At 38.0% G+C, this 27,509-nt stretch overlaps 1 protein-coding gene across 1 annotated transcript in view; it reads right to left on the bottom strand.

The window, feature by feature from the left end:
- Positions 1 to 25,968, bottom strand: part of LOC131150895 (GTP-binding protein At2g22870) — a 38,222-nt gene extending 12,254 nt beyond the window's left edge. Inside the window, exon 1 of the mRNA XM_058101959.1 lies at positions 25,276 to 25,968. Within this exon, the coding sequence (XP_057957942.1) occupies positions 25,276 to 25,774 (499 nt within the window). The 5' untranslated portion in view covers positions 25,775 to 25,968. The remainder of the gene's footprint in view (positions 1 to 25,275) is intronic.
- Positions 25,969 to 27,509: the final 1,541 nt, after the last annotated feature.

A 27,509-nucleotide genomic window follows, 5' to 3' on the forward strand; every position in this document is an offset into this window, starting at 1 on the left:
ACCCTTTTGAGCAATCTTCTGCACATCATGACACAGTCTCTTGTCTAACGAACAAGTTGGCGATAAGCAAAAATGGGTGTGACAAGGAAAAGGGGGAGGACAACTTTAACTTCGAACCAAGATGAGGTCGAAATGAGCTTAAGTGCGTCTGGCTGAAGACGATAAACTTAGCACTTCCGAGAGGCAACCCGAGATTTTTTCTTGAAACCATAGGTTGTAGATAGTAGATTAAGTATGATTAGAGTCTTTAGAATAAGCTTTAGGAAAAGTTGGGGGTGCAACTAGAGGGGCAACCAGCACACGCATAAGCGACCGGGTCCAGCCACTGCCCTGTCTGAAATTCGCAAATACCGAGAAGTTCGACAATGTCGGCAACTGGCACAGCCAGCTGGGAGCAACCTGGGCAAGAGTAATGGTTTCCTTCTAAAGAAAATGGGTGCAACCACATGCGACCAGCACAAGCGTTGGTGCGCCCAGGTTGCAAGGGTCAAACGTCATTTAAATTACGGATTCGCACCCGACTCTTCGACTCTCGCCATCCTCGTCTCTTGATCGACTCTCATCACCAGGATCTCAAGCACCATTTCGATCACATTAGGCTTCCTCGACAATGTCTTCTTCACCTGACTCCTCTCCGGAGTCGTCCCAAGCATCATCCCAACCTGTTGCCAAACGGTTGCGGCTTCGAGCCTTGCCGAGACAAGGTTCCTCGTCAATGGGTCGTCTGACGTGAAGAGCACAAGAAGAGGCTTCGGACGTGGTACGAGCTCCACGTGTACGGCTAAGGCAAATATCGCGATGGGGTTCAGCTCTACAGCTAGGATGATCAGCAGAGTCTCTGAGAATGCCTTGGGCACCAAATGCGGACTCACAGTTGCGCTCGCCAGAGTCTATGACACCGCCTCCTACTGACCAGCCGCCATATCTTTCCCCCAGGCTTCAGGAGGTCAGGTTTCCTCAGCCACTAACATTCCACACATTCAACCCGACCTTACCATATGATCCCATCATGAGGCCTCTGGGGCCCTTGTCTGACCAGCGAACACCACTCTTGGTTCTCCAGCCACGTCAATCACATCATCCTCTCTCCCCTACTCAACTTCAGTATCTGAGGGAAACGGCACCTGCACATAACGCTGCGTTGGCCGTACCACTAATGTTCTCATCCGACTCGGATTTTGACTTAGACTCCGACTAAAATCAGCTTGGCTAATCTGGGAATCATGTCGCTCACTAGTGGGTTGTGTACTGTGCTTCTGCGGCACACATTTTGATTGTTTTCTCTTCTTTTCTTTTCTTTGTTTGCACCACACCAAATCTTTGGCAGGCATTCCCCCACAATTGAACCACCGTCTACATATTGTATTGCCTTGTGTTAAGTAATGCAAATGACATGGTGTTTTTGGATGCATAAATGTTTTTTGTGCTACAGTGTATTATTGCATGCATGTTTCTGGAATTATATGTGTGCTACAGGTTCATCATTTGATCTCCATTGCACCATGCAATGCCCTCTCCCATTCCCAAGTTCTGCTCTTTCTTTTCACACTTCAGTGAGGACACTGAAGTCTTAAGTTAGGGGTAGGGGTAGGTAAACACTACATGGTATTGTATTTTAAAGCACAAAAATGACAAACTTTAAAATTTTCAAGGAACATTGATTATTTTATGCCATGCTAGCTCCATCTACACTCTTCACATGCTTTTATATCACTTACATGTTCATGCATAGGTTTATCCAATATATGATTTTATTATTCTCACTAACAAAGTAGTGAGTTACTTGTGTGTTAGTCTTGCATAATGTGGTCCATTTATGCGTTGAAACTCTGGGATAATTGACTAATGATTCATTCATGTAAATATGATGGTGTAACGACTAGTATTTACATGGTATCTCATAAGGCTAGAATGCACTTACACGTGATTTTTAACACTTAGGGTTCTTTGAGAGCACTGAGAGAACAACCGTGGAGACTATGACACCTTGTGAGGTACTGTTGAGCCATACGTTCATTTCTTGAGTTGTTGACGACAAACTCTAAGTTTTTGATACTCAACTTCCCTCTTTCTGGATATTCCTTGTATACTAGTCTTTATTCTTGTATTTGCTAGCCTAAAGGTGACATCAAGCGGGGAGATAGAAACTTAGGTCTTGTAGCCTGCTCAAGACGTAAAGACTAAGCCATCCCTAGAGATAGACTGAGTTCATGGACTCCTATTCGAGTTTAATTCCCATTGGTAGCAGGAAGACAGCAAAACAAAGGTTGCAATGATTGTCCTAGCTTACCATGAAAGGAAAGAAAATGAAGAATGAGCAAAAGAAAGAAAAAGAGATACAAAAGAAATAAAAATATATATATTTACCTACTCCAAATGAATGTTGAAAAGGTCAAGCTAAGGGCACAACGCCACGCCATTACACATATGAAGAGTCTTCAGCTTACCAATGCACCTGTTGTATTCACGCCAAGTTTATGAATAAAGTTGATCTAAGGTGGTCTTGGTTAGATGTGATGAGTAGGTGAGAAGATGCTAGGGTGAAGGACCCGACACCTTATGCATAGGCTGAATTCATTTCGAGTCTACTTCACTCCACATTTTTAACGTTTGTTCCTTAAAGTATGTGGGATGTTTGATCATGACACTCCTCCTCACATATGACGAGAGAACCTATTTTCTTGAGTATTTTTTAGGGTATACCAGTGAGGCTGAGTCAAAACAACCGTTCTATAGGTGCCCAAGGGTATCTTGAGTGTGACAAATCATGCACCTTACACATGTCTTGTGATATTACCTATCTATACTTGGATTTACATGACTATATTAGCTCTGAATTGCAATTGCTGATTGATTATCTGTGAGTTATGCTTTTCCTGACGATTATATTGTGCTAAGACTTACATGAGTGATTTGCTTCGAAGTTGTGTGCTTGGTGGAGTCATATGTGAAAGAGCCTATGTGTAAATAAGTGATATATCTGTATATGAAAGGGTGTGACAGGGCTGCACGTGTCTCTGTTGTTCATTGGAATTGGTGTTTGTGGGTATCGCCCTGGAAACCTTCACGAGACTAGAACTTGTCCACTAGGATCAACCTAGGGGTTTAAAGTCTTGTTGCATACGGTAAATGCAACTGTGTTTCCCGCGAAAGAGGAGGTAGATGGGATTTTAGAATTTTCTTAACTTTTGCTTTGCTCGAGGACTAGCAAAGTGTAAGTTGGGGGTTGTGATGAACCCCTAAAATCCATGCTTTTAGACCCTCACTTACTCTTGTTTATCCATGTTTTATTATGTATTTACCCAGTGTTATCATCGTTCAGAGCTATGCAAGGTTTATTGGTCTTTTCAAGAAAAACAGGTTAAAACTGAGGAGTAAGGTGTACGAGAAGCTAAAGGAGAAGTTGAGGATACGCAAAGCTCAAATCAGATGCTCAACCAAACTCCTGAAACTCCAGATCATCAAAGGAAAAGAAGGTTTTGCTCGACCAAGTGGTGCGACCAGCAACACCAAGGGCGACCTAGTCTTCCACTGTAGACTTTGAAGTTCAGATTGAGATCGAAATGCAGCAAGGTGACTCTCAGGGGCAACTAAGGCGAGATACTAAAGTGTCCTCGGCCTAGAAATACCGAGAGCATCGACCAAGAGACTTTGACAGGCGACCATGTCAAGTTCCTAAGAATTCCTGAAGATCGAGATCCTACAAGTCTCGACCATCAATTCAACTAGCAAGACCCTGAAGTGCGACTTAGTCGAAGACGCTAAAGATTCGAATTCTTGATTTCCCCCAAGTGTAGACTAGGGCGCACACGTGGGGAGTACGGGAGCAACTTTGTCGACGGTGACGATCTTCTATGTGAGATATGCTGTAGACTTTCCTAAACTGTGAAACAAACTTTGTAAACCTTAGAGCCTATAAGTATTTGCTACGAACATGAACTCTGGGTTCCTCTTTGGCCTCTTTTAGGTTAGTGACAAGCCTAGAACACCATTGAGAGCCATCACTCAATTGCAGGGACAGCCGTTTGCGAGAGACGACTCGAATAACAAGGAGTGATTTTTATTTGCTTAGATTAGATGATCATTCAATTGTACTAACAGTCGTTAGTGACAAGCGATTCGAATACAAAGGATTAATCTTTTTACTTGCTTTCTCTTTACTACTTTCATTTAAATGCTTTTGATTTATTGCTTTGTGTATGATGAAAGGCTGCATATAAGGATAAGCACTACTACAGTTTCATTCAGGTAGAAGTAGTTGGTTTCGGATCCGCGGAGGTGTTCGTGTGATCGTTGAGAAAGGGTATACTTCGGTTCCCGACCGTGCTCCAGACGGCTAGTGCACCCTTGCTACCCTATGCCCTCGAATGACCCTCTCCTGCTTTGGCCTGAGAATCTCAGGTTAGTACTCTAATGTATAACTAGTTGAACGTAGTCAAAGGCACAGCGTCCAGCGTCTGATTCATATCTAAGCATCGCTTTGTAGGAGTAGGGCAACGTAGATTTTATCTGCTTTCCAGTAGTTGTTAACACACTCATTGCAAAATACCATCTTTCTCACTCATTGTAAAATACCATCTTTTAACTTTTCTTTTACAGAAGGCTACAATAAACTGATTTGGAAGTGGTTTGATAAATGCGCTTCAAGTCCTTGTGGATCGACACCAGACTTTCCCCACTTTCTACTGAACTTGGAATTAGTTAGGTTTCATAAATATTATTTTTTGTAGTTAAGGACCCAAGCCTTGGCGAGCCTACCAAGCACATACCAGGCTGCCCTTTGTATGAATTTCCTTGCTTCTCCCTAATCGGACAATAGCGTCAAGTCCTTCAAATAAAGGATTATCAAGTCCTTCAGCAAATTTCCTCTTTCGTGCTCTTTCAAAGTCAATTTCTATTGTTATGGTTCTCTTGATTCTTGGCCAAGGACGCAGTTGCTAGCTTTGAAAATCATTTTCCTTGGGATTTTGTGCCTTGGGGATGAGAAAAGCTATAATGATCTTAATTGAGTTACTTCTTTTTAGGCCGAGGTCAAGTACTGCTTCATTATTGGTTCCTCAACTTCAAAATTCCCAAGAAAATTGTTTCACCACTAGCCATGAACCACTAAAATCTTCTGCCAACATCAAGGCTAGTTATAGCTCAAAAATAAGCACTTCATACTCATCCTTATTGTTCGTGAATTTGAAGTTAAACTGGAGCCACAACTTCATAGGGCTTGGGTCTAAGCTGATGAAGATTACCCTTACTCCCCCCATGTTGGATGTGGCTGCCCCTTCTTCCATATTAGTTGATTTGCGCTTTCTTTTATCTTTGGGATGGTGCACTCAACCACAAAATCCGTGAGGACTTGAGCCTTTATGTCTGCTCGAGGCTAGTATTGTATATCCAATTGACTCAATTCTAAGGCCCAACTCATCATTCTTCCTCAATGCTTTTGGAAGACCCAGATAATGTTAACAGTCCTTCTCTCCAACTAAGACAACACTAACAACCTAAAAGGCAGCAGCTAGGCAAAGAAATAGGGCTTAATAATGATTGAGGGCATCCAAGGAATTTCTTCATGTGTTCAAAGGTGGAATTGCTTAGTTCATAAAAAATCTAGCACCTTCTAAAGAAAAAGGGCTGACACTCACTTGCAAGTGGGAAATAAATCTTCCCAAAGCCGCCACAAGTTTGATCAGCTTTTGAACTTCATACACATTCTAGGGAGCTTTCAAATTGAATTACATTTGGTATTTCCTTAGAACCTCAAAAGTCTTCTACGTTTTATACGTGTTCCTACAAGTTGGGGCTCTTAGTGAGCAAGTTATCAACCTCCCTATTTATGTCAATCTAGTATTTGAATATGTCATACATCCACCTTTGGAAGGTCTCTGACATTTTTAGTCTAAAGGGCATCACTCAATAACAATATGTTCCTTATTCGATTATGGATGAGGTCTTGTCCAATTCGTTCAAAGGCCATCTAAATCTGGTTATAACCAAAGAACACACCCATGAAACTCAACAAACGATGCCCTAAGGTTGCATCAACCACGTCTATTTTCAAGAGTGGAAACCAATCTTTTGGGCATGCTTCATTCAAGTAATAAAATCAAGACACATGCAATTCTCTTATTATTAACCAATACAACAATAGAGAGCCAGGAAGCCAGCCATGATAGCTTACCTCTTTAATGAGTCCTATGTTAGGTTTCCCTCCTATGTGGAGGATGGTCTACATATATGGAGTGGTCTACTCGGTGGTCTTGGTCAATGCCCAAGTGGAACCCATGTCCAAGTGGAAGTAAAAGACATTTATCCTTGGTGGTAGCTCAATTAGTTGTCTTGCATGTAATGGTTCATTTATTAGTTGGTCGTAGCTTGCTTTGGAAGATGAATAATCATCTTTGGAGAAGCTAAATCAATTAATTTGGGAAGCCATTGCTGGCACGAGGTGAGCTTCGTGCATTCCATGGGACAGCAAAAAAGAGAATTAGGAAGACAAGAAAATTCTCTGCTGAAAATTTTTTTGTTAAAGGTGCTTGTGCAGTCAGCTTGATCTTAACAATCAAATGGTGATTCCTCATCCGATTGAAATGAAATTTCAACAGCTTTTACGTGGCTGATCCTTTTTCTTTGGAGTTTAGGAGGCCTGCTTTTGTGGTTTTCACAAACACCTGTTTTTGGGTGAGACATGTCCATTTTTCACTCTAATTTGATTCCACCTTCTTGGTGATGACTCATATTGCATTGTACACCAAGAATTTGTTATTAATGACGATTGTACTTGATGCATAGCCTTGGTTTTAACTAGGGAGGTCCAATTGTAACCAATTTTTTGAAATAGTGGAAGAGTGGAAGTGGACTTTAATCCCCTGGTTTTTCGATCCATGCCAAAGGGTTTTTCCACTTAATATCGACGTTTTATTTGTGTTTGCCTGATTTGTGTAGTTAATTGGATTTTTTGGTGATTGATTATTCTCTTTAGTGAAGGGGAGCTTAAGCGCAATGGTAAAGCTATTGCCGTGTGACCAAGAGGTTCTAGGTCACGGGTTCGAGGCGTGGAAACAGCCTCTTGCAAAAATGCAAGATAAGGCTGCATAGTATAAATCCATCGTGGTCCGCCCCTTCCCCGGACCCCGGATACACGAGAGCTTTGTACGCCGGGCTGCCTTTTTTTTATTATTCTATTTAGTGTTGATTTGAATTGAACAAGGGGAAGGATTATCTTGCGCTATTGTGTCTTGGCTATCACCTCCATACTTCCCTTCCATAGGGGAAGGGACCATGTTAATATTGATGCACACTCACCTTGGACAAAGCTAGTTGAACTTTATGCTAGAAAAACAAGGGGGAATAAATTGTATCTGATAAAGAAGCTTATGAATTTGAAATACAGGGATGATAGTCTTAAAATCCTATCACTAATCATTTGAATGAAATGCATGGAATTATAAATTAGTTGGCCTCTGTGAAAATCTGTTTGATGATGAGGTGCAGGCAATTTGGCTTCTTGGTTCTTTATAAGACAAGGAGACTTTTAGAGTTTCCATCACAAACTCAACCCTTGAAGGAGTTATCTGATAAAGAAACTTATGAATTTGAAATAAGGGATGATAGTCTTATAATCCTATCACTAATCATTTGAATGAAATGCATGGAATTATATATAAATTAGTTGGCCTCTATGAAAATTTTTTTGATGATGAGGTGCAAGCATTTTGGTTTCTTGGTTCTTTATAAGACAAGGAGACTTTTAGAGTTTCCATCACAAACTCAACCCTTGAAGGAGTTATCTCTATGAGTTTAGTGAAAAACAGCTTATTAAATGAAGATGCAAGGACGAAAAAGCTTTTCATCCTCTTAGTCAGAAGCTCTTGTCACAAAAAGTAAGGGGAGAAGCAAAAGCAGAGGTACAAAAATTGTGATAAATCTGAAAACAAGTCTAGTTCAAGGAAAGACATTGAATATGTTGCTTTTAGTAAGAAACATTACATAAAGAATAACAGAATTGTTCAAATTGTCCTCTCTTTTGAGAAAGTCTTTCGTTATATAGGCAAGACTGCCAGTTATACAAGGAAACTTAAATCTATACATCTTAATTACATAGAGTGATCTTAGGAAGCTATACATGGTAAGCCAGTTAATTTACATAAGAGTGATTTTAGGAAACTATACATGGTAAGCTAAATCTCCTCTCCTATTTATGAAAGTATATACATCCTAGATTAATAGCTATTAACAAGGCATAATTTATGGCCTTCTATTGACATCCACCCTCAAATTGATGCAGGTTATCCATAAGCATCAATTTTTTTTTTAAGAAAATTATGTCATTGCTGTGTGAGAACCTTGGTGAAAATATCTACCACTTGAAGATTGCTAGACACATGAGGAAGAGCGATCGTCTGAGCTTCAACGCCTCAGGGATGAAGTGGCAATCAACCTCGATATGTTTAGTGCGTTTATGGAAGATGAAGATCTGTTGAAGAAGACAAAGACGACGACTGCAAGAGTTCGAAGATGACGACGAAGACGACAACTGTGACGGTTGCAAGATTCTCGAACAATGGTGAGATTACGACTCGATCAGAATCAAAGTGGCTCCATTGAACCAAGAATCCAGGACATGATTTGATCATCTTTGGCATCCCAAGCTGCCTTTTCGGCCACAAACCTTTCCGCAGTAGATCCCCCTCTGCTGCTGCCATCTATATGTCCCCACAGCTCTTTACCCTTGAGAAAGGTCTCCAATTGAAACTCCCAAGCAGCATAATTTTTGCCAATAAATCTAACACAAACATTATTTGACTTCTCCATAAGTACTGAGGCTAGGACTGAGAATTCTCAGAGAATAGCTCTGATACCATAACAGAATGGTTCAAATTGTCCTCTCTTTTGAGAAGGTCTTTCATTATATAGGCAAAACTGCCAGTGATACAAGGAAACTTAAATTTGTACTTGTTAATTACACAGAGTGATCTTAGGAAGCTATATATGGTTAGCTAGCACATAGGGTGATTTTAGGAAGCTACACATAGTAAGCTAAATCTCCTCTCCTATTTATGAAAGTACATACAGCCTAGATTGAGAGCTATTAACAAGGCATAATTTATGGCCTTCTATTGACAAAGAATATTGTCAAAAGAAAAGAAAAAGAAAACAAATGATAAGAAAGATGAAGATAAAGACAAAGTTGCTGCTAATTCATATGCTTTTCTTATTGTTTGTGATAATGATGAAATTAATCTTGCTTGCCAGGAGACTAGTTGGGTGATAGACAGCAGTGCCTCCATTCATGCAATTTTCAGAAGGTATTCCTTCTCATCATGTACACACAATGATTTTAGTGTGAGGAAGATGGGAAATGGTTGTTTATCTACAATTGTTAGCGTAGGAGATGCATACTTGCAACCTAACAACTGTAGCGAATTAATTCTCAAAGATGAGGGACATCCCCCAAACATGATTTTGTCTCTACATGGAAGCTTGATGATGAGGGGTACTATAACACCTTTAATGGTGAGCAGTAGAATTGTAGAAGCAATGTTGCTAGAAGAAAAAAGTGCTTTACACTTTACTTGATGCAGGCAACGCTCTCCAAGGGCAAGGCTAATGGCAAAGAATGATCCAAATTCAGAGTTGTGGCACAAAACACAAAGACTTGGCCACGAGTCAAAAAGGACTTGAACTTCTAATCAGGAAAATGCTTCTTTTACAAATGACAATTTTGACTCCAAAGCCTTATGAGCATTGTTTAGTTGGGAAGTAACATAGAATGTCATTTAAAAAGTGCTCCTTGATCTAGAAAGTTAATGTTTTAGATTTGGCGCATTTAGAGATGTGGTCTTATGAAAACTAGAACACTTGGTGATGCATTGCACTTTGTTACTTTTATTGATGATGTGTGAGAATCTAGGTATACTCCCAAGAGGGGGGGGGTGAATTGGGATTTAAGTTGATTTGGACACTGCTATAAGGGTTATTGACATTATCTTTAGAGGTTTAGAGGAGGTGATTATATGCTAGCTTGGAAAGCATCAATTTGAGACTCACTTAACCTTGGACTACACAAAAAGGTGAAATTAGATATAAACCAGTTCAGACCCATCATATCCTTTTTAGATTGAGTTCTTGAAGGCAAGCAACAATTGCATAGTGATGCATTAGTAGTTGTATTGACCATTACAAGCTATGAGGTTAAATGGTTGCTTGTTGACAACGAGAGATCAACACATATGTTATAGCAGGAGATGTTTCTCTAGATGAAGATTGTAGAAGATCCCTTGAAAAAGGGCGAAGACGCTACTGGCAAGCTTTGTAGTGAAGCATGTCCAACCGCTGGGGTCAATTGCTTTGTTGGTTTTGTGGGGACTGGTTGGCCTTGACGATGATAAATTTCTTGGTAGTTAAGACCCAATCAGCTTACAATGGGATTTTGGGATATTGTGTTTGAACTGGGTCAAGTCAACAACCTTTATTTACCACATGAAATTCCCAATGTTGGACGGGGTTGGGGAATATAGAGACATCATCCAATAGCATGGAGATTTTATTTTATAATTTTAAAGGGAAAAGCAACTCGGTTGGAGATGTTGACCGTAGAGATATTGAAGGCTTCACCTTGGAAAAACAATATCCAATAGAGGCTATAGAAGACATCCCTATAGATGAAGCTAATTTGAGTAGAAAAGTTCGGGTTAGGGTTACCAGGTCGAATGTGAAGCAATACTTGTGGATTTCTATAAAGGCAATGCTTGTTTTTTGTCTTGGATTTTGGAGGAAATGCCTAGAATTGATCCTAGAGTCATTTCTCACTATTTGTGATAGACTGGACCACGTTGGTAGGGAGAAAAAGACATTTGCTCTGGAGAAAAACAAGGCAATCAAAGAAGTCTAGAAGCTCTCGGCCCTAGGATGTTGGGGAAAGGAGGTATGTAGGTGATAGCCAAAACACAATAGCCCAAGCTAATCTATCACTTTTTTCAAATCAACACTAAGTAGAGTAATCAATTATCAAATTTCCAATCAACAACACAAATCAGTCACACCAACACAAATAGACACCCATATTTATATGGAAAAAATCTTTTGGTGTGAAGGGAAAACCATGGGACTCAAGTTTGCTTCTAATCTTCCATTATATATATAAAAAAAAGTTGCACTAGGTCTTCCCTAGTTAAAACTAGAGGCATACATTCACTACAATAATCAAGAATAACAAATATTTGGCATGCAAAGCAATATAAGTCATCACCAACAAGGTTGGATTAAAACTATAGTGAAAAATGGAAAGGTCTCAACCAAAATCAGGCTGCTGTCCAAGCCACAAGACCAGGAATACTAAGCTCCAAATGACAATCAAACAGTCTAGAATGAACAAGGATGAATCACAAACAAGTTGTCAAAATTTCAGCTTGGTTGAGGAATCGCCATCTGTCAAGACCAAGATGACTGTGCAGGCACCTTTAACCTAGAATTCTCAGCAAAGAATTTTCTTCTTTCCCCCACTCTCTTCTTGGATGTCCCATGAATGCATGAAGCTCACCTCCTAGCAATAACTTCCCAAATTAATTGATTTAGCTTCTCCAAAGATGACCGTTCATCTTTTAGAGCAAGCTACAACCAACTAATAAATGAAGCACCCCATGCAAGATAGCAAAGTGGGCTACCACCAAGCATGAATGCTCCACTTGGACATGAGTTCCTCCTACGATTTGACCAAGACATCCAAGTAGACAATTCCACACATGTAGGCCATCCTCCACATAGGAGGGAAACCCACCAAATCTCTATCACCCGACGATTGGTGGAATTTACCATACTAGCAATCATGCAACAAGTTTAATGTTTCATCCTTGCTAGGGATTTTGTCATCATGTTTGAACCATTATCATCAATAAAAATATTTTCAATTTTTAATAAATTAAAATCTAATGCATCGCTAATCCAATGTAATTTCACACTAGTATGTTTTGATTGAGAATGAAAAGTATGATTCTTTTTAAAATGAATTGCCCTTTGACTATCGCAAGGCAACATATACCTCTCTTGCTTGAATCCAGGCTCCTGTAGAAATCTTTCCATCCCCAGCACTTCTTTGCAAGCCTCAGTAGCTGCAATAAGCTCTACTTCAGTCGTAGAAAGAGTGACACTTTTTTGTAACTTTGACTGCCAGGCCACAACTCCCCTTGTGGAAGTATCAAGTACTCAAACATAATCTTTCTAGTATTAATTATCTCCATCTATGTCTGCATCTATATAACCAACCAAAACATGTTTCCCATTCCTAAAGCAAGCACATAAAGAGGAGGTACCTTGGAGATACCAAAGAATCCACTTCACAGCATTCCAATGCTCTTTACTAGGGTTGGGGAGACTTGCTAGCAAAACCAAATGCAATGTCTAGCCTCATGCAAACCATTACATGCATCACACTTCCAATTGCTAACTATATGGAACTCTTCTCATCTCTTCGTTCTCTTTCTTGGTGGAAGGACATTGCTTGGAACTTGACTTATTGTGAATAGAAAGAAAAGAGCTAACTAGCTTACTTTGTCCATGTTGAATCTTTCTAGCACTTTCTCAACGTATTTTTCCCCTGCGACAATCAAAACTTGTTAGCTTTCTTTTCACAAGTGATTGTCATGCCAAGGATTTTATTTGCTGGCCCTAAGTCTTTCATTACAAAATTCTTGCTCAAATCCTTCTTTAAGCCGTCAATTTTAGACATATCATGGCCAATAATTAGCATATCATCAACATGAAGCAATAAAATAAGAAAATCATAGTTGAGAAATCTTTAAAGAAAACACGACAGTCAGAAGGAGTTTTCCTATAATCATGTTGCTTTATGATCTCATACCATTGTCTTAGTGCTTGTTTCAAGTTATACAAACTCTTCTTCAACCTGCAAACCAAACTTTTCTTTCCTTCCCTATCACCTGAAAATCCTTTGGCTGTTCCATGTAGATCTTTTCTTTCAATTCTCCATGGAGAAAAGTAGTCTTCACATCCATTTGATCTATCTTCTAGTCCATACTGCCTACAGAACCAAGCACCACTTTGATAAGTGAGACAACTAGAGAAAAAATATCATCAAAGTCAATTCCTTGTTCTGATTGAAGCCTTTCACAACCAACCTTGCCTTGTATTTGGGTTGTGAACTTTTTATTTTGGTCTTCTTCAGAGCTCTCTTACCCTCAGGCGGCTTTATCAACTCAAATATATGATTCTCATGCTTCAAATTTTCTTGCATTGTCTTCAACAACACTTCTTTGTGCTCATGTTCTAGGTCTTAGCACTTTAGTTCTCCCCCTTCATTGAGAAATAAATATTCATGTGGGGAATAACTACTTGAGGGTTGACAATCTCTTAATGATATCAATGGAATATAAGATGAAATTGGTGGCACTCCATGTTCTGCAATTTGTTGCTTGGCTCAATCACCTCATTACTAGTTGTAGGTAGACCCACATCACCTAGATTGCCTCGATCACCCTAATCATCTTATAGCTTGATTTGAACTCATAGGAGTGAGAGCTGGATTCAAATCAACCGAGTCATCATGTTTGTCTTCACCTTTTTGAAGAACTTTTTTTATGTCTTCAATGATCTAGTCTTCAACAAATAGAACATCCATGTTTCTAATCAATTTATTTTCAGGTGGACAAACAACTTGTAACCAAAATTGTCATGTCTATGTCCCAAAAAGATACATGGCTTCATTTTTGCATCAAGTTTTGACCTTTCATCCTTTGGAATATGCACAAAGGATTTGCAACCAAACAAGTTCAAGTGTTTGTAGGAAATACTTTTCCCATTCCAAACTCTTTCTAGCATGTCATACTGCAAACAAATGGAGAGAGATTTATCAAATGGGCTTGTTGTACTCAGTGCCTCATCCCAAAAAGGTCTTGGCACTTAACATGTGATGACATGCATCTCACTCTTTCTACTTGAGTCCTTTTCATCCTTTCTGCCAAACCATTTGATTAGGGAGTTTTTGGGGGAGTTTTCTATTGCTGAATGCCTTGAGCTCTGCAGTACTCATCAAATGGCCCTTAATGTTCACTGGCTTATGCTGGGCAACATCAAGGATCTGCTTCCATGAGAGATAAAAGAGAGAAAAAGGGGAAGAGATAGAGAGAGATAGAGAGCCTCTAATACATGAAATTACACATATACTAGATGAAAAACAAACTCCTACATTACACAAATATTACAAATGAGCCCCCAAATACACATAATTTTATACTAGTAATCTAAACATACATAATAAACAAATTAAAACTTGAACTCTTTGAAAGCTAGCGCTTCAGTGATACAAGAAACCACGTTTCGCTGGCAGCACCATAGACTTGAGTTGAGAATTAGCATCAAATGAACATATAGGGGATGACAAACTCAACAATAGGGAATGTTTGAAAGACTTTGAATGTCTTCAAACACATTCATTTCCTTGTAGTTGCTTCAAGTTGAGTAGCTCTGACAGATTCTTTGGCTTGGTTGACTGGTAATGCAGGGCTTCAAGAAGATCTTCTTACCATTATAGTGGAAGATGTATATGTTCTCATGTGTCCTTGAATCACACCTAAATCATCCAATCAAGGAGAACCAAGGAGTACATGGCCAATATTCGTGGGCATGATATCAAACCAAACATTAGCAAAATATTCACCCATTTGGATAGGAACCAAACATCTTTCACAAACATGTAAAGTAGACTTATCAACCTAGGAGATCTCATAAGGCTCTGGGTGAGGTTCTTAAAGAAGCTTCATATGAGTGATCCCATTTTATGAAAACCACATTCATAGGACATCTTCCATCAATGATGAAATTGCAAACATTCCCTCCACTCTTGAGAAAGGTGTGAAAAGGCTTGAAATAGTGCCCAAGTTATGATAAATGACATTTATTTTTCCAATAATTTGTCACCATATAGCTGGGTTTATCTAAATCACCAAAAGTCCATCTACTCTTGTGAAACGACAAATTTGACTCTCAATTTCCAAGAACTATCTTTTAAGTCACCCTGAATCTTGAGTATCACGAAGAATGAAAAAAAGTTCACTTACCCTGTGTTTGGGAGGAGTCTTGGATTTTCATTTGAGTGGATTTGGACAAAATGTAATATAAAATTGTATTGAATTTTGTCCAAATCCACACAAATCCAAATCCAAGGCCTGAAATCCATGCTCCCAACCCAACTTTAAAAAACTAACAAATTGCTGCAATAAAACCTGATTTTTTATGCAGGCAGCGACAATTTTTCGCTTTTCATAGCAAATTATCACACTTGCTTGCAAAATATCAAGTCGACATGCAAAATATCATGTTGCAAATCAAAATATCACAAAAGAATCAATACTAAAGCTCTCCCAACGTTTAATGCTTTCATTTGCCTGATTGTGCTTAATAGAATCAAATACTTATAATCTATTGCAAATTAGGAGACCTTTGAAGGCCTTATCTCCAGATGTTTGTGTGCTTTGTTATTTGAATTCTGAGTCAGCTCCTCATTTGTTCTTACATTGTGATTTTTTTTGGAGCATCTGGAATAATTTATTTGGCGTGTTGGCAGAAACTTGGGTTTGTCGAGCGATAGTGGATGGAATATTGGCCATCTCTTTTGAAGGTTTTGAAAGGAAAAAGGATAGGACTGTTCTGTGGACGTGTGGAATTTTCGCAGTGCTGTGAGGTTTATGTTTGGAGCGAAATGCACAGATTTTTCAGGTATAATATTGAGCAGACAGCTGGTTTGGGAAAATATCCATTATTTGGCTTCTTTATGGTGCATTGGCTCTGGTTGCTTTAAGGAAGCAAGCTTTTCAGAAATTCAGCGAGATTGGAAGAATTTTTTGCTTTGATATTCAAAGTAATTTTTGTGTTTTTAGTTTCTTTCCTTTTGTGGATTTTTTCCAGAATTCTTTTGGGAGGATGTCTTATTCTCCTCTTTGTAAATTCTTCTCCTTCTAAGGAAATCTCATATTTTTCTATTAAAATATATATATCACGAAAGAAACCCAAAATATCATTGCTAGAGCAATTTATCGCTATTCTGGCAGTTGTGGGGTATGCTGGGATTTTTTATGAGCATGTTGCCAGCGGGTGAGGTGTGAGTAGCTGGTGGTGAGTCTCCAGCAATGTAATTTCAGGTGAAGGTGGTCCAGGGGGTAAGAATTGCAATGGTCGTGAAGGTGTGATTAAAAGAAACACAGGAAACTTAAGGGTTTTGGAAGGCCGACGGCAGCATGTGCGGCGACAAGGCTGGTTAGATGTTGATGAAAATTTTTGAGGGGCTATGTTTTCAGTGGGATGGGTGGTGTTATGGGGATGGTGTTTGGAAAATGGGGACACATTTGGAATTTTTGAAAAAGTTCAGACTATGAATGCTTCTTTTTCTGGGATCTTCCTGCGACTTCTGAACTTGTAGAACAATCTGATGTAAAACAAGCAATAATATTAAAAAATCAGAGCAAGAGAGAATAACATGAAAGAGTACAAAGAGGAAGAGAAGAAGAGGAGAAGAATAAGAGAGAGTTCGTAGAAGAGGGAATAGGCAAAAGGACAGAACAGAAGATTCAGAAACTGAATAGGGGAAGAAACAGAATTAGAACACTGAACAGAGAAGCATGAAGATTAAAGGAGGGGGAAGAAGAACGACTGGAAGGAAAAATGGGGAATGAAAAATTGAAGAATGGAGATCATGATTGGGCTTTGATACCAAATGATGTAGGACAAGATCAAGGATCCAAAGCCATGAGAGATAGAAGGGAGGAAAGGGGAAGAAGGAAGAGGGAAGAGAGGGGAGATGATATACAAGGGGGAAACACACATTCACTTTCTCAATTCAAATTCAGCAACCAGCTTGTCAACTTGTAATTGGCTTTCACACATTTATACGAAAGCCTCTAATACATGAAATTACACATATGCCCTTAAATCTAGATGTAATTACAACAAACTCCTACATTACACAAATATTACCAACAAGCCCCCAAATACACATAATCCTATACTATTAAACTTAACATAATAAACTAATTAATTAAACACAACCACCGTTGTCTTATTCTTCTCTATTAATCTCCAACAAGAATCTTTTTGAGGTCTTGCTTCCTGTCCTACATACTACCATCATCTGATCGGATGCAGTTCAGTTTTCTGCCTCTCTCTTTCATCTCTAGTCTAGAATTGCTTAAACACCCTATACACTTGATCTTTGGTCTTCATGGCATGCAGCCATACTTTTGTGGAATGATCATCAATAAAAGTAACAAAGTGCAATGCACCACCAAGTGTTCTAGTTTTCATAAGACCACATTGTTGGCCTAACAAGGTTTAGAATCTTGTTTTGATGATAACAAATCAAAGGAACTTAACATATTTAGTTAAGTGAAGTTTTAGGATTCAAGTATGTTGATAAAAGATCAAGATCAAGTGATTGAAACGTTTTTTGAAAGCTTGAACTTAAAGCTAGAAGATCGTATGAAGCTAAAGACTATTGAAGCAAGAAGTCAAAACAAAAATAAAGAATGGAAGCAATGCATGAAGACTTAGTGATTAGGAAGTCGTAGTCTTTAAGAAGTCTCATGTAAGTACTTCACAAATTTCAATATAAATGTTTGAAACTCTCAGGAATTATTATTAACTTAGAGACCCATTTTTGAAAACCACGAAAAATATTTTTTTTAAGTCTCATTTCAATATTCAAAGTTTAAAAGCTAAAGAGTTTTGGAAACAAATTTCTTGAAAGCATACAAGTTGCAAGGATAGGCGACTGATGCATTATCATCAAGCGACTGACATAATTATGCTTATAAAATTGAGCAAACAGAACCAAAACAGGCGACTGATGAAACATCAAGCGACTGACATTTTTGTGTTGTTAAAAACTGAACAGACAGAATTGAGACAAGCGATTGACCCATCGGGCACAGGCGACTGACCCCATTTTGTGTTAGAAAAATACACTAAACTTAAGAGGCACAGGCGATTGACCTCATGTCACAGTCGACTGACTGACGTATTTAAAATTTTAAAACAGCGAGGAAAAGTTTCCAAAATTGATTGCTTGGCCCCCAAACTTTGAGAAAACTTGGGAAGCACTACAAGTAACTTGGGGAATACGAAAATTTACTTTTCATATCTATAAATACATGTTAATCCCAAAAATTAAACACAACAACAATCAGCATTCAAGCAAATTCTTTCTACTCTTCAAAGCTATCTTGCTAATACTTTTGCTGAAGTACCTGTTGTGTTCTTGCTGATAAAAGCTCACGGTTCTTTGATCTTTCACTAAGATTTTCAATCTAAGCTAGAGCCACGGTGATAACTTGAGCTTCAATCTTTATATTGTTATATTGCTGAAGTATATTGTTCTTTAAATTGTACAAATCTGCTCTAACAAAGAGTTTTCTTGTACGAAACAAAGTTTGTTTCTTCGTTATTGTTTTTGATGATTCAAGGGCATTCAATCGTTGCCTAGCAAGAAGGGGTATTCTTGTTAGAGAGGGGTCTCCACCTGAGAAGGAGAGAGGTTGTAACTTTGCCTATTAAAGAAAGTTGGAAAGGAAAATCCTCACAGTGGTTGCTTGGGGCAAGGACATAGGCTTCTGGCCGAACCTTGTAAAATATCCAGTTCTCAGCACTTCTCCCTACTCTCTTTAATTTTCTGCACAAACATACCTTGCGTGTATGATCTTTAACTCTTGCTGAATTTGGGGAAATGCTGGACTTTTGATTTTAATCCATATTTGAAATCAGCATACTATAATATTGGTTGTTGGTTGATTTGATATGTTCAATTAAAATTCTGATTTTGAATATCAACAGCTGAAAGGTATTTTAAGTTGCAAGTTTTACAAAATCAAATCTCTGAAATTATATTTCATTAAATCTAAGTTTTAATTCAAAAGATTCTGAGATTTGTTTCTAGCAATTCTAAAGATACTCAGAATTTATCAGTTGGGCTTTAACATCAATGAATTGAATTTGGATTGAATATTGACTAAACTTGGTTCATTAATCAATATTACATTATTTAAGTGATTGTTGAAGGTTGATTAATTACTTAAAGTAAATTTTGCTGAAGTTAAAACTCAACTAAGGAACTTGTAATACAAATCAAGCAAAGAAATTTTTCCTAGACGGGAGATGCTACTTAAATGAAGCATGTTGAAGGGAATCTACAGCTCTCACTTGTAATCTCAATGTGATAGGCAATATCTCTTGGGGTGTCGCCTCTACATCCCCGGCTTCATGGGATCCAACCAATGCAACCTTGGGTCATTTAAGATTTATATTAGGATCTAACCAGTGCAGGTGCTTAAAGGACTGAAGACCTCTTCTCTGGTGCTTTGTCTTTTTTTAGCATCTTCTTGTTTTCCGTTCACCTCTCTTTTATTGTTAGCTTTGAGTTCTCCATAGCTCTTTCTTTCCTCTTAGAGTCTTTCTCATGTTCAAATTTCTCCTGGCTTTATCTACGTTTTCCCATTGCAATATACTTTTGTAGCAACTCTAGCAAAGTCTTGAGGAGCTTTGGCAAAATTCCAAAGCTAAACTTCGAGGGATTTAACCATATACATCAGCTATTGCCACTACTTGCTCAAAGTTGGGAACCATCAATTCTTTAAAATTAAAGAGTTTAAGGTACTCGAATTCTCCAAGCCCCCCAAAGCTCAAAGATGCCTTCTCATGCATCAACTAATCATGAATGGATTGAATTGCTTAAAGGATGAAATGAGCTTGAATATCACTTCTAAGTAGATTTCTTGAGTGTTGTGGCAAAAAAGTGACAATTATAATTGCATCCAATTTTCTTCCAAAAACAATAATAATAATTGCAACCGATGCTCTGTGCAACACTACCTAGGCTTTAAGTGGTCTGTTGGATCCATGTTTCCATCGTACAAATCTATAGTCACCACCTGGAATTGCATAGACATTGATACATCCAATATCTCCTTTGGGAATTACGTTTCTTTGATTTTTCACCTTAGCTTCGTGATGGTTTGCTTCTTATGGTCTTTTCCAACATCTTTCCGACTCAATTCTCCAGCCTCAAACTTTCTTCATTCTCAAGAGGGTTGCTTGCTCAATCTCCGACCCCACTCCCTGTGGGGGGTTCAACTCTCTTGCATACTAGTAGCCCTAGGCACTTGCACATTCTCTACCAAAAATTCATCTCATCTTGCAAAGTTCTAAATTGGTCATATGTGAGGAGGGCAAGTCTCAAGGCACTTGAGATGCAAATCCTCTTGCTGGGAGGGCTCAACAAGAGAACTCTAATAAGTGCTCATGCCCATCTTCTCAAACTGTGTCTCCTTTTTTGAACATGAAACAATTCCCACTAACGGCACCAAACAATTAAAAAGTTTCCAACTTGATATTCAGTAGAGTGTATCTCATATCCTCTTATGTGCTTCTCTATTAAAGGACTAGTTTTCCAACTTGATATCCTATGATGCTTACACTTGTGAGTTTCAAACAATCGCTACAAAAGACAGGAGCTTGCGATTGATCATGCTTACCTTTCCTTCTCTTCCTTTTCCCTTTTTATCCTCCCCTTGCTAGGCCTTTCATAAAGAGTTATCATAGTGAGCCTCAACTCGCTTGTGCTTTAATCACTTTGTATTTTCCCCAACATTGAAGGTTTGCATACTGTAAGCTACTTTTCTTCTAACCTAGCGCTTTGCAAGGTAGTAGCAACAAGAACTTGCACATTCTCTGCCAACAGTTTCATCTCATCTTGCATAGTTTGAACTTGGTCCTATGTAAGGAGGAAATGTCCTGTAAGATGCAAATTCCTCTTGCTGAGGGTTCTTAGAGACAAAAGAACTCCTAAATGTGCTCAAACTCATCTTCTCGAACCACTTTTGCCTTGTTACTCCAGCGAGAATGTGAAATAGTTTCCACAAACAACACCAAACTATTAAAATAATTTCTAACTTGATATCCTATAGCGTTTACCTCAAAATTCCTTATGATGTGAACTTCACTGCAAAAGGGCTAGGTGAGTGCAAATAGTACAAAAAACCATGTGATGCTTAAGTTAATGAGAGCTTTAGAGAAACTTCTATGGACAAGAGATAGCAATTTTTCATATTTACCTTCCCTTCTCCTCCATTTCCCTTGTTATCCTCCCCTTATGTCATAGGCCAAACACTTCACACCAAGTGAACGATCGTAAAACACCAACTAATGCACTATTGCTTAACTAGTCAACAAAATTCTATCGTAATTTACCACAAAAACACATTCACAACCATCGAATGCGAAGTAAGCAGAAGCAGGAAACAAGTAAGTAGGAAAAGAGTTGCGTGGTAAACCATAAAGCAACATAACTTATCCTTAATACCTCTGTAGCCAATGCGTGTTTAGCAAAGGATGTCAGTAGGCTAAACACGTTTACAAAAGCTAGTGAGTTTTACAATGATTGATGAACACCCACCCCCCTCTAAAGAGCTTTCTATGCTATTCTAGCTCTGGCACTAGGAAACACAAAACTGACCAACAAGTCATACTCCCTTTTTACACAATGGCATTGACACACACAATGAATAAATCCTATACTACTATTTACATGACGATTACCCATTCCATGCACACAAGACAAAAGCTAACAGGCAAGCATAATGCCCTAAACAAGTGTGGGGCTTGTCAAACCCTGTAAGGCATTCTAATGCTAACCATTTACTCTAGTGCTTATTGTCGGAAGGTTCATGAGGAGTTATCATAGTGGGTCTCAACTCTCTTGCGTTTAAATCACTTTGTCTATATTACATTGTTGCAAGTTGGTGTCCTTCAAGCTACTTTTCTCCTGACTTGGTGCTATATGAGGAGGACATGTCTTGTAGGCATTCAAGATGCAAATTCCTAGCTTTTTGAGATAAGAGAACTTTGAAATGTGCTCATGCTCTTCTTCTCAAACTACTTTCTCCATGTTATTCCAACGAGAATGTGAGAAGTTTCCCAAATAGTGCCAAATTGCTAAAACCATTTCCAACTTGTTATCGTGCAGCATGTATCTCATATCCTCTTGTGCACTTCCCTGCAAAAGGACTAGGTGACCACAAAAAGTACAAAAAAACCCTCTTTCTAAGTCAATGAGAGTTTCAAAGAAACTTTCTCTATGGAAGGAAAACAAAAGCGTGTGATTGATCGTCCTTACCTTTCCTTCTCCTCCTTTTCCCTTCTTATCCTCCTATGCCAGGCCTTTTGGTGTCTTTATTCCACTCCTTATTTGGGATGGTTCATCTGCAGTTATCAAAGTGGGTTTCCCAATTTTCTCCATGTGGTACCAATGTACCCCAAAAATATTTCCCATTATCAACATTGACAAGTTAAACTACTTAAAATTATTGTTTTCTTTTAAGGCCTAGTTGGTTAGAGCAAAGCAAAGATAAAGGGAAAAGAAAATAAGAGAGAAGAGAAGAAAAGAAATGTGGGGGACTTATCTTCATATTATTTGATTTAATAAGAGATAGTGAACAGAAATATAGAGAAAAAAAATAAAAACTGGTTAACTTTTATAAGAATATCCCCACAGGACTGCTTCTAAGGTTATCTAGTGGCATTTTATTTTTATTTTTTTACATAATTTCTCTATATTTTTCACCAAACAAAGGAGTTCTAACCCCATTTTTTTTTTCTTTCTCCTCTTCCCTTCTATATAACTAAATGGATCCTTACTAAAATAAATTATTCAAACTATAGGAAGTAGACATGAACTAAGAACTAAAGAATAGAAACTCAATGTTATTTACCACGTTCCTTTGAGGTGAGAGCAAGTTGCTTCCGCTGGACGAGCGAATTGAGCAGCAAAGATTTCCCAACATTGGAGCGACCAATGAGGGTGAACTCAAGCAATTGGTCATATGTGAGGAGAGCTTGTACCAAGGCATTTGAGATGCAACTACTCTTGCTAGGAGGGCTCCACAAGGGAACTCTAAAATGTGCTCACGCTTGTCTTCTCAAATTGTTTTGCCTTTGATGAATGTGAAATGATTTCCAAGACGATGCCAAACTTTGCATAGTTTGAAATTGTTCCTATGTGAGAAAGATACGTCCTGTAGGCATTTGAGATGCAAATTCCTCTTCTAAGGGCTCTTTGAGACGAGAAATCTGAAATGTGCTCACACTCGTCTTCTCAAACTGCTTTCACTTTGTTATTCCAACGAGAATGTGAAATAGTTTTCATAAATGGCACCAAACTAATAAAACATTTTCTAAATTGATGTCCTATAGAGCGTATCTCAAATCCTTATGTGTGCTTCCCTGTAAAAGGGTTGGGTGACTGAAAATAGTAAGAAAAACATTGTCATGCTTAAGTCCATGAGAGTGTTAGAGAAACTTCTATTGATTGGAGCTAGCAATTTATCATATTTACCTTCCCTTCTCCTCCTTTTCCCTTCTCATCCTCCCCCTACATCATGGTCAAACACTTGACACCAAGTGAAGGGCCATGCGACACTAGCTAATGCACTCTTGCTTAACTAATCAATCAAAAGTATACCGCAATTTACCACAAAAACACATTCACAACCATCGAAAGCAAAGTAACTAGAAGCAGTAAACAAGTAAGTAGACAAGAATCACACGGTAAATCGTAAAGCAACTCAATCCTTTCTTAACACCTTCATATGCAATGCGTGTTTAGTGAGGGAAGCCAATAGGCTAAATACGTTTATAAGAACTAGTGAGTTTTACAATGATTGATGCACCCTCACCCTCCCCTATAGAACTATTTATGCTATTCTAGCCCTGGCACTAGGAAACGTAAAACTGACCAAGGTGTCATACTCCCTTTTCAAACAAAGACATTGGCACACTCAATGAATAAAACCTATACAACTATTTACATAATGGTTACCCATCCCATGCACATAAGACAAATAGTCACAGGAAAGCATAGTGTCTTGAACAAGTTTGGCTTGCGATACCTTGTCAAGCCTTCAAATGCTAACCATTTACCCCAATACTCATTGTCAGAAGGTTCATAGGTATTTATCATAGTGGGTCTCAACTCTCTTTTGCTTAAATTGCTTTATCTATGCGCCATTGTTGCAAGTTCGCGTCCTTCCAAACTTTTCTCCTAACTTGGCTCTATGTGAGGAGGACATGTCCCATAGGCATTCAAGATGCAATTCTTGGCTCTTTAAGATGAGACAACTATGAAATGTGCTCATGCTCATATTCTCAAACTACTATTTCCTTGTTACTCCAACGAGAATGTGGATAGTGTCCCCAAATAGTTCCAAACTGTTAGAACTATTTCCAACTTGATCCTATGCATTGTGTAGCCCATACCCTCTTTCCCTACAAAAGGACTAGGTGACCGTAAAGGGTACAAAAAACCCTCTTTTTCCAGCCAATGAGAGTTTCAGAGATATTTTCTCTATGGAAGGAAGATAGGGGCTTGTAATTGAACATCCTTACCTTTCCTTCTTATCCTCCCTATGCCAAGACTTTTGGTGTCGTTTACCCCACTCCGCATCTAGGACGATTCATGGCCTGGGGAGTTATCATAGTGGGTTTCCCAACTTACTCCATGTGGTAAGCATTTACCCCCAATTATCAACACTGACAAAAAACTACTCAAAATTATTGTTTTCTTTTAAGGTTTGGTTTGTTAGAAAGAGGAGGAGAAAAAGGGAAAAGAAACTAATAGAGAGAAGAGAAGAAAAGAATGAGAGAGAGAAAAAAAAAATAACTAGATTATCCTCACATTATTTGATTTAATAAGAGCAGAGAGAAATATAGAGAAAAACAAAAATTGATTGTCTTTTATAAGAATATCCCCACAAGACTACTTCTAAGGTTATCTAGGGGTACTTTAGTTTTGTTTTTTTTAACATAATTTCTCCACATTTTTCACCCGAAAAAAAAAGTCTTTACCTTTTTTTCTTCAGGAAAAAGACACTAAGATTTAAAAAATCACATGAACGTCCCTGAGATTTCAAAACTCCCACAGACCTCTCCTAACATTTGATTTTTAGGATACTTACACCCTTCAAAACTTTTGTTTTTTCAGAAAATACAAGAGGTAAATATCTTTTTGGAATTTTTGAAACATTAAAGGAGGTCCTCAGGAAGATAAATTGTCTTTTGCCCTTTTCCTTTCTCCTTTCACTTCCCCACTCTAGAAAAGTGGAAGAGAGGGATTCGTTTTTTCCCTCCTCTTCTCTCTAATCAAATGGATCCTTACTAAATTAAATTACTCAGACTGCACGAAGTATACATGAACTAAGAAATAAAGAACAGAAACTCCACGCTGCTTACCAGGTTTCTTTGAGGTGAGAGCAAGCTGCTTCCTCCGGACAAGCGAATTGAGCAGCGAAGATTTCCCAACATTGGAGCGCCCGACGAGGGCGAACTCAGGCAACCCATCAGAGGGGCAATCCTCCGTCCTCGTACTGCTCTTCAGGAACTCTGCCTGCTTTATCTGAGCATCTCTAGCATACCCGCTGAGAACTATGTTGGAACCCTTCAAGACTCTAGCGCTCAAAGGGGAATTCAAGGAAGAAGTGGGTGTGTTCGGGGGGATAAAGAGCTTTTCTAGGGGAATGCTTGAATTGTCGAAGTGGGATTCTGGGCCAGGTGGGTCGGAGACGATGTGCGCGGGCTGTGGGGCAGAAAGTGTGGATTTGGGGATGGAGATGCGTGTGGGAGTGAGAAGAAATTTGGATTTGGGGATGAGGAAGAGATGTGTGTAGAAGGAAGGTTTTGCAATGGACATCGACATTGGTGGGCTGAACCAACTTAAATTACATATAGTCATCGCACTATCTCTCTCTCTCCTACCCTCTCGTGGCCATGAGAGAAGGAATTGCTTAGGAGACGCGACGGAGGGAGCTCACCGTCAGTCAGACCAACACTGCTGAGTGACGCGGGGATTCAGCTCGCGGGAAGCGCACGGGAGAGTGGCAACCTAACACCCGCTGTTCCTCACTAGTCACTACCATTAGTTTTATTTTTTATTTTTTATTTTTTATTTTTGATAGTTAGCTCTTCCTCTCGGCACTGAGTATGGCCTTTCTTGTTTTTCTGCCTTTACTTTTTGATTTTTTAATAACTTCTGCCCAATTGCTTTATATGCCTTTTATATTTTTAATTATTAATTAATTTTTCTTTTATAACATCCATCCTCGTAAAAGTCGATGGCTCGTTAATTTAAATTTAAATTTTTAAACACTCCATTTGATTAAAGATTTTGTTTGAGTAAAGAAAAAAAAAGAAAAATAAAGAAGGAATTTATTTTTCTTTATATTTTTTTTTATATAAAATACTATAAAAAAATATAAATTTACTTTAATATGACTAAAAATTAGAAAGAAACTAAATATCGATAATGTTTAAAATTAATTTTATATTTATAAATTTGATCTATTTTTTATTTTCCTTCTCACTATTATTGACAATCATAAAAATAAGAATTTCTTGAAATTTTCTTTTCTTTTTCTTAATATTTACTAACTTCCAAACTAGGCCTTAGATATACATCAATCAAATAGTCCTTAGAATCATTGTTTGTTGATTTTTCCTTTATAGCGTCAATTCTGCAAAAAGTTGAAGAATTGTTAATTAAAATTTAAATTCTTAAACACTTATATATATAGCCTTAGATTCTATAGCAAAATTATTTATTAATTTTTTTATAGCACCCATCCTCAAAGGATCATTAATTAAAATTTTAATTCTTGAACACTTATATATACATTCATCAAGTGGTCCCTAAAATTATTAGCAAAAAATATAAAAACAAATATGGTCCCTTCTATTAAGTTCTTCCAAATTCAAAAAAAAAAATTCAATTCAAGTTTCAATTTTCATTATTCTCTAAAAACACTCTTAATAAGACCAATAAATAATATTCATTGAATGAATTTTACAAAATAGAATGTTTATTCAATAGCATCCACTTCAATTTTTAGAGATGTCATATAAGAAAATATCACCATCCTTTATTTGTGACAATATTAAATTCTCATCAAAACTAAAGATCATTTATTTTATTTTAAATCCTTGAACAAGCACTTATGCATGCATCAAGTGGTTCATGGAATCACCTAGCAAAAAAATTAAAATAAAAATAAAAATAAAAGCAATTGGGTATTCAATGTATTGACAATAAATAAATAAAGAAAAAAAATAGTTTTATCCAAAAAGATATAAGCCAGAGTTTCAAATGCTATATAAAATGATCATATGTTCCACATAGCTAATAATAAGCTATGCCAAAAAGTTTCTTAGAACACAAGTCATAATCTAACTAATAACCAATCATGCCAAAAAAATTTCTAGAAAGTTAGCTAATAAACAATCATGTCAAAACGCTTTAAAATATACATTAGCATGTCCGAATTAAAATACTTAGTAAAATTCTATAATGTGTCCATAGCCGGGTTTCTAAAGGGCTCCACCTTGAAACCAAGAATTCTACTCAGACATGAATTGGTACATGGTGGGGTGTTGGTACATGGTGGGGTGATTAGAAAAGAAAAAATCAACTTGCT

This window comes from Malania oleifera, chromosome 3, assembly GCF_029873635.1.
Source record: "Malania oleifera isolate guangnan ecotype guangnan chromosome 3, ASM2987363v1, whole genome shotgun sequence".
Classification (NCBI taxonomy): Eukaryota; Viridiplantae; Streptophyta; class Magnoliopsida; order Santalales; family Ximeniaceae; genus Malania; species Malania oleifera.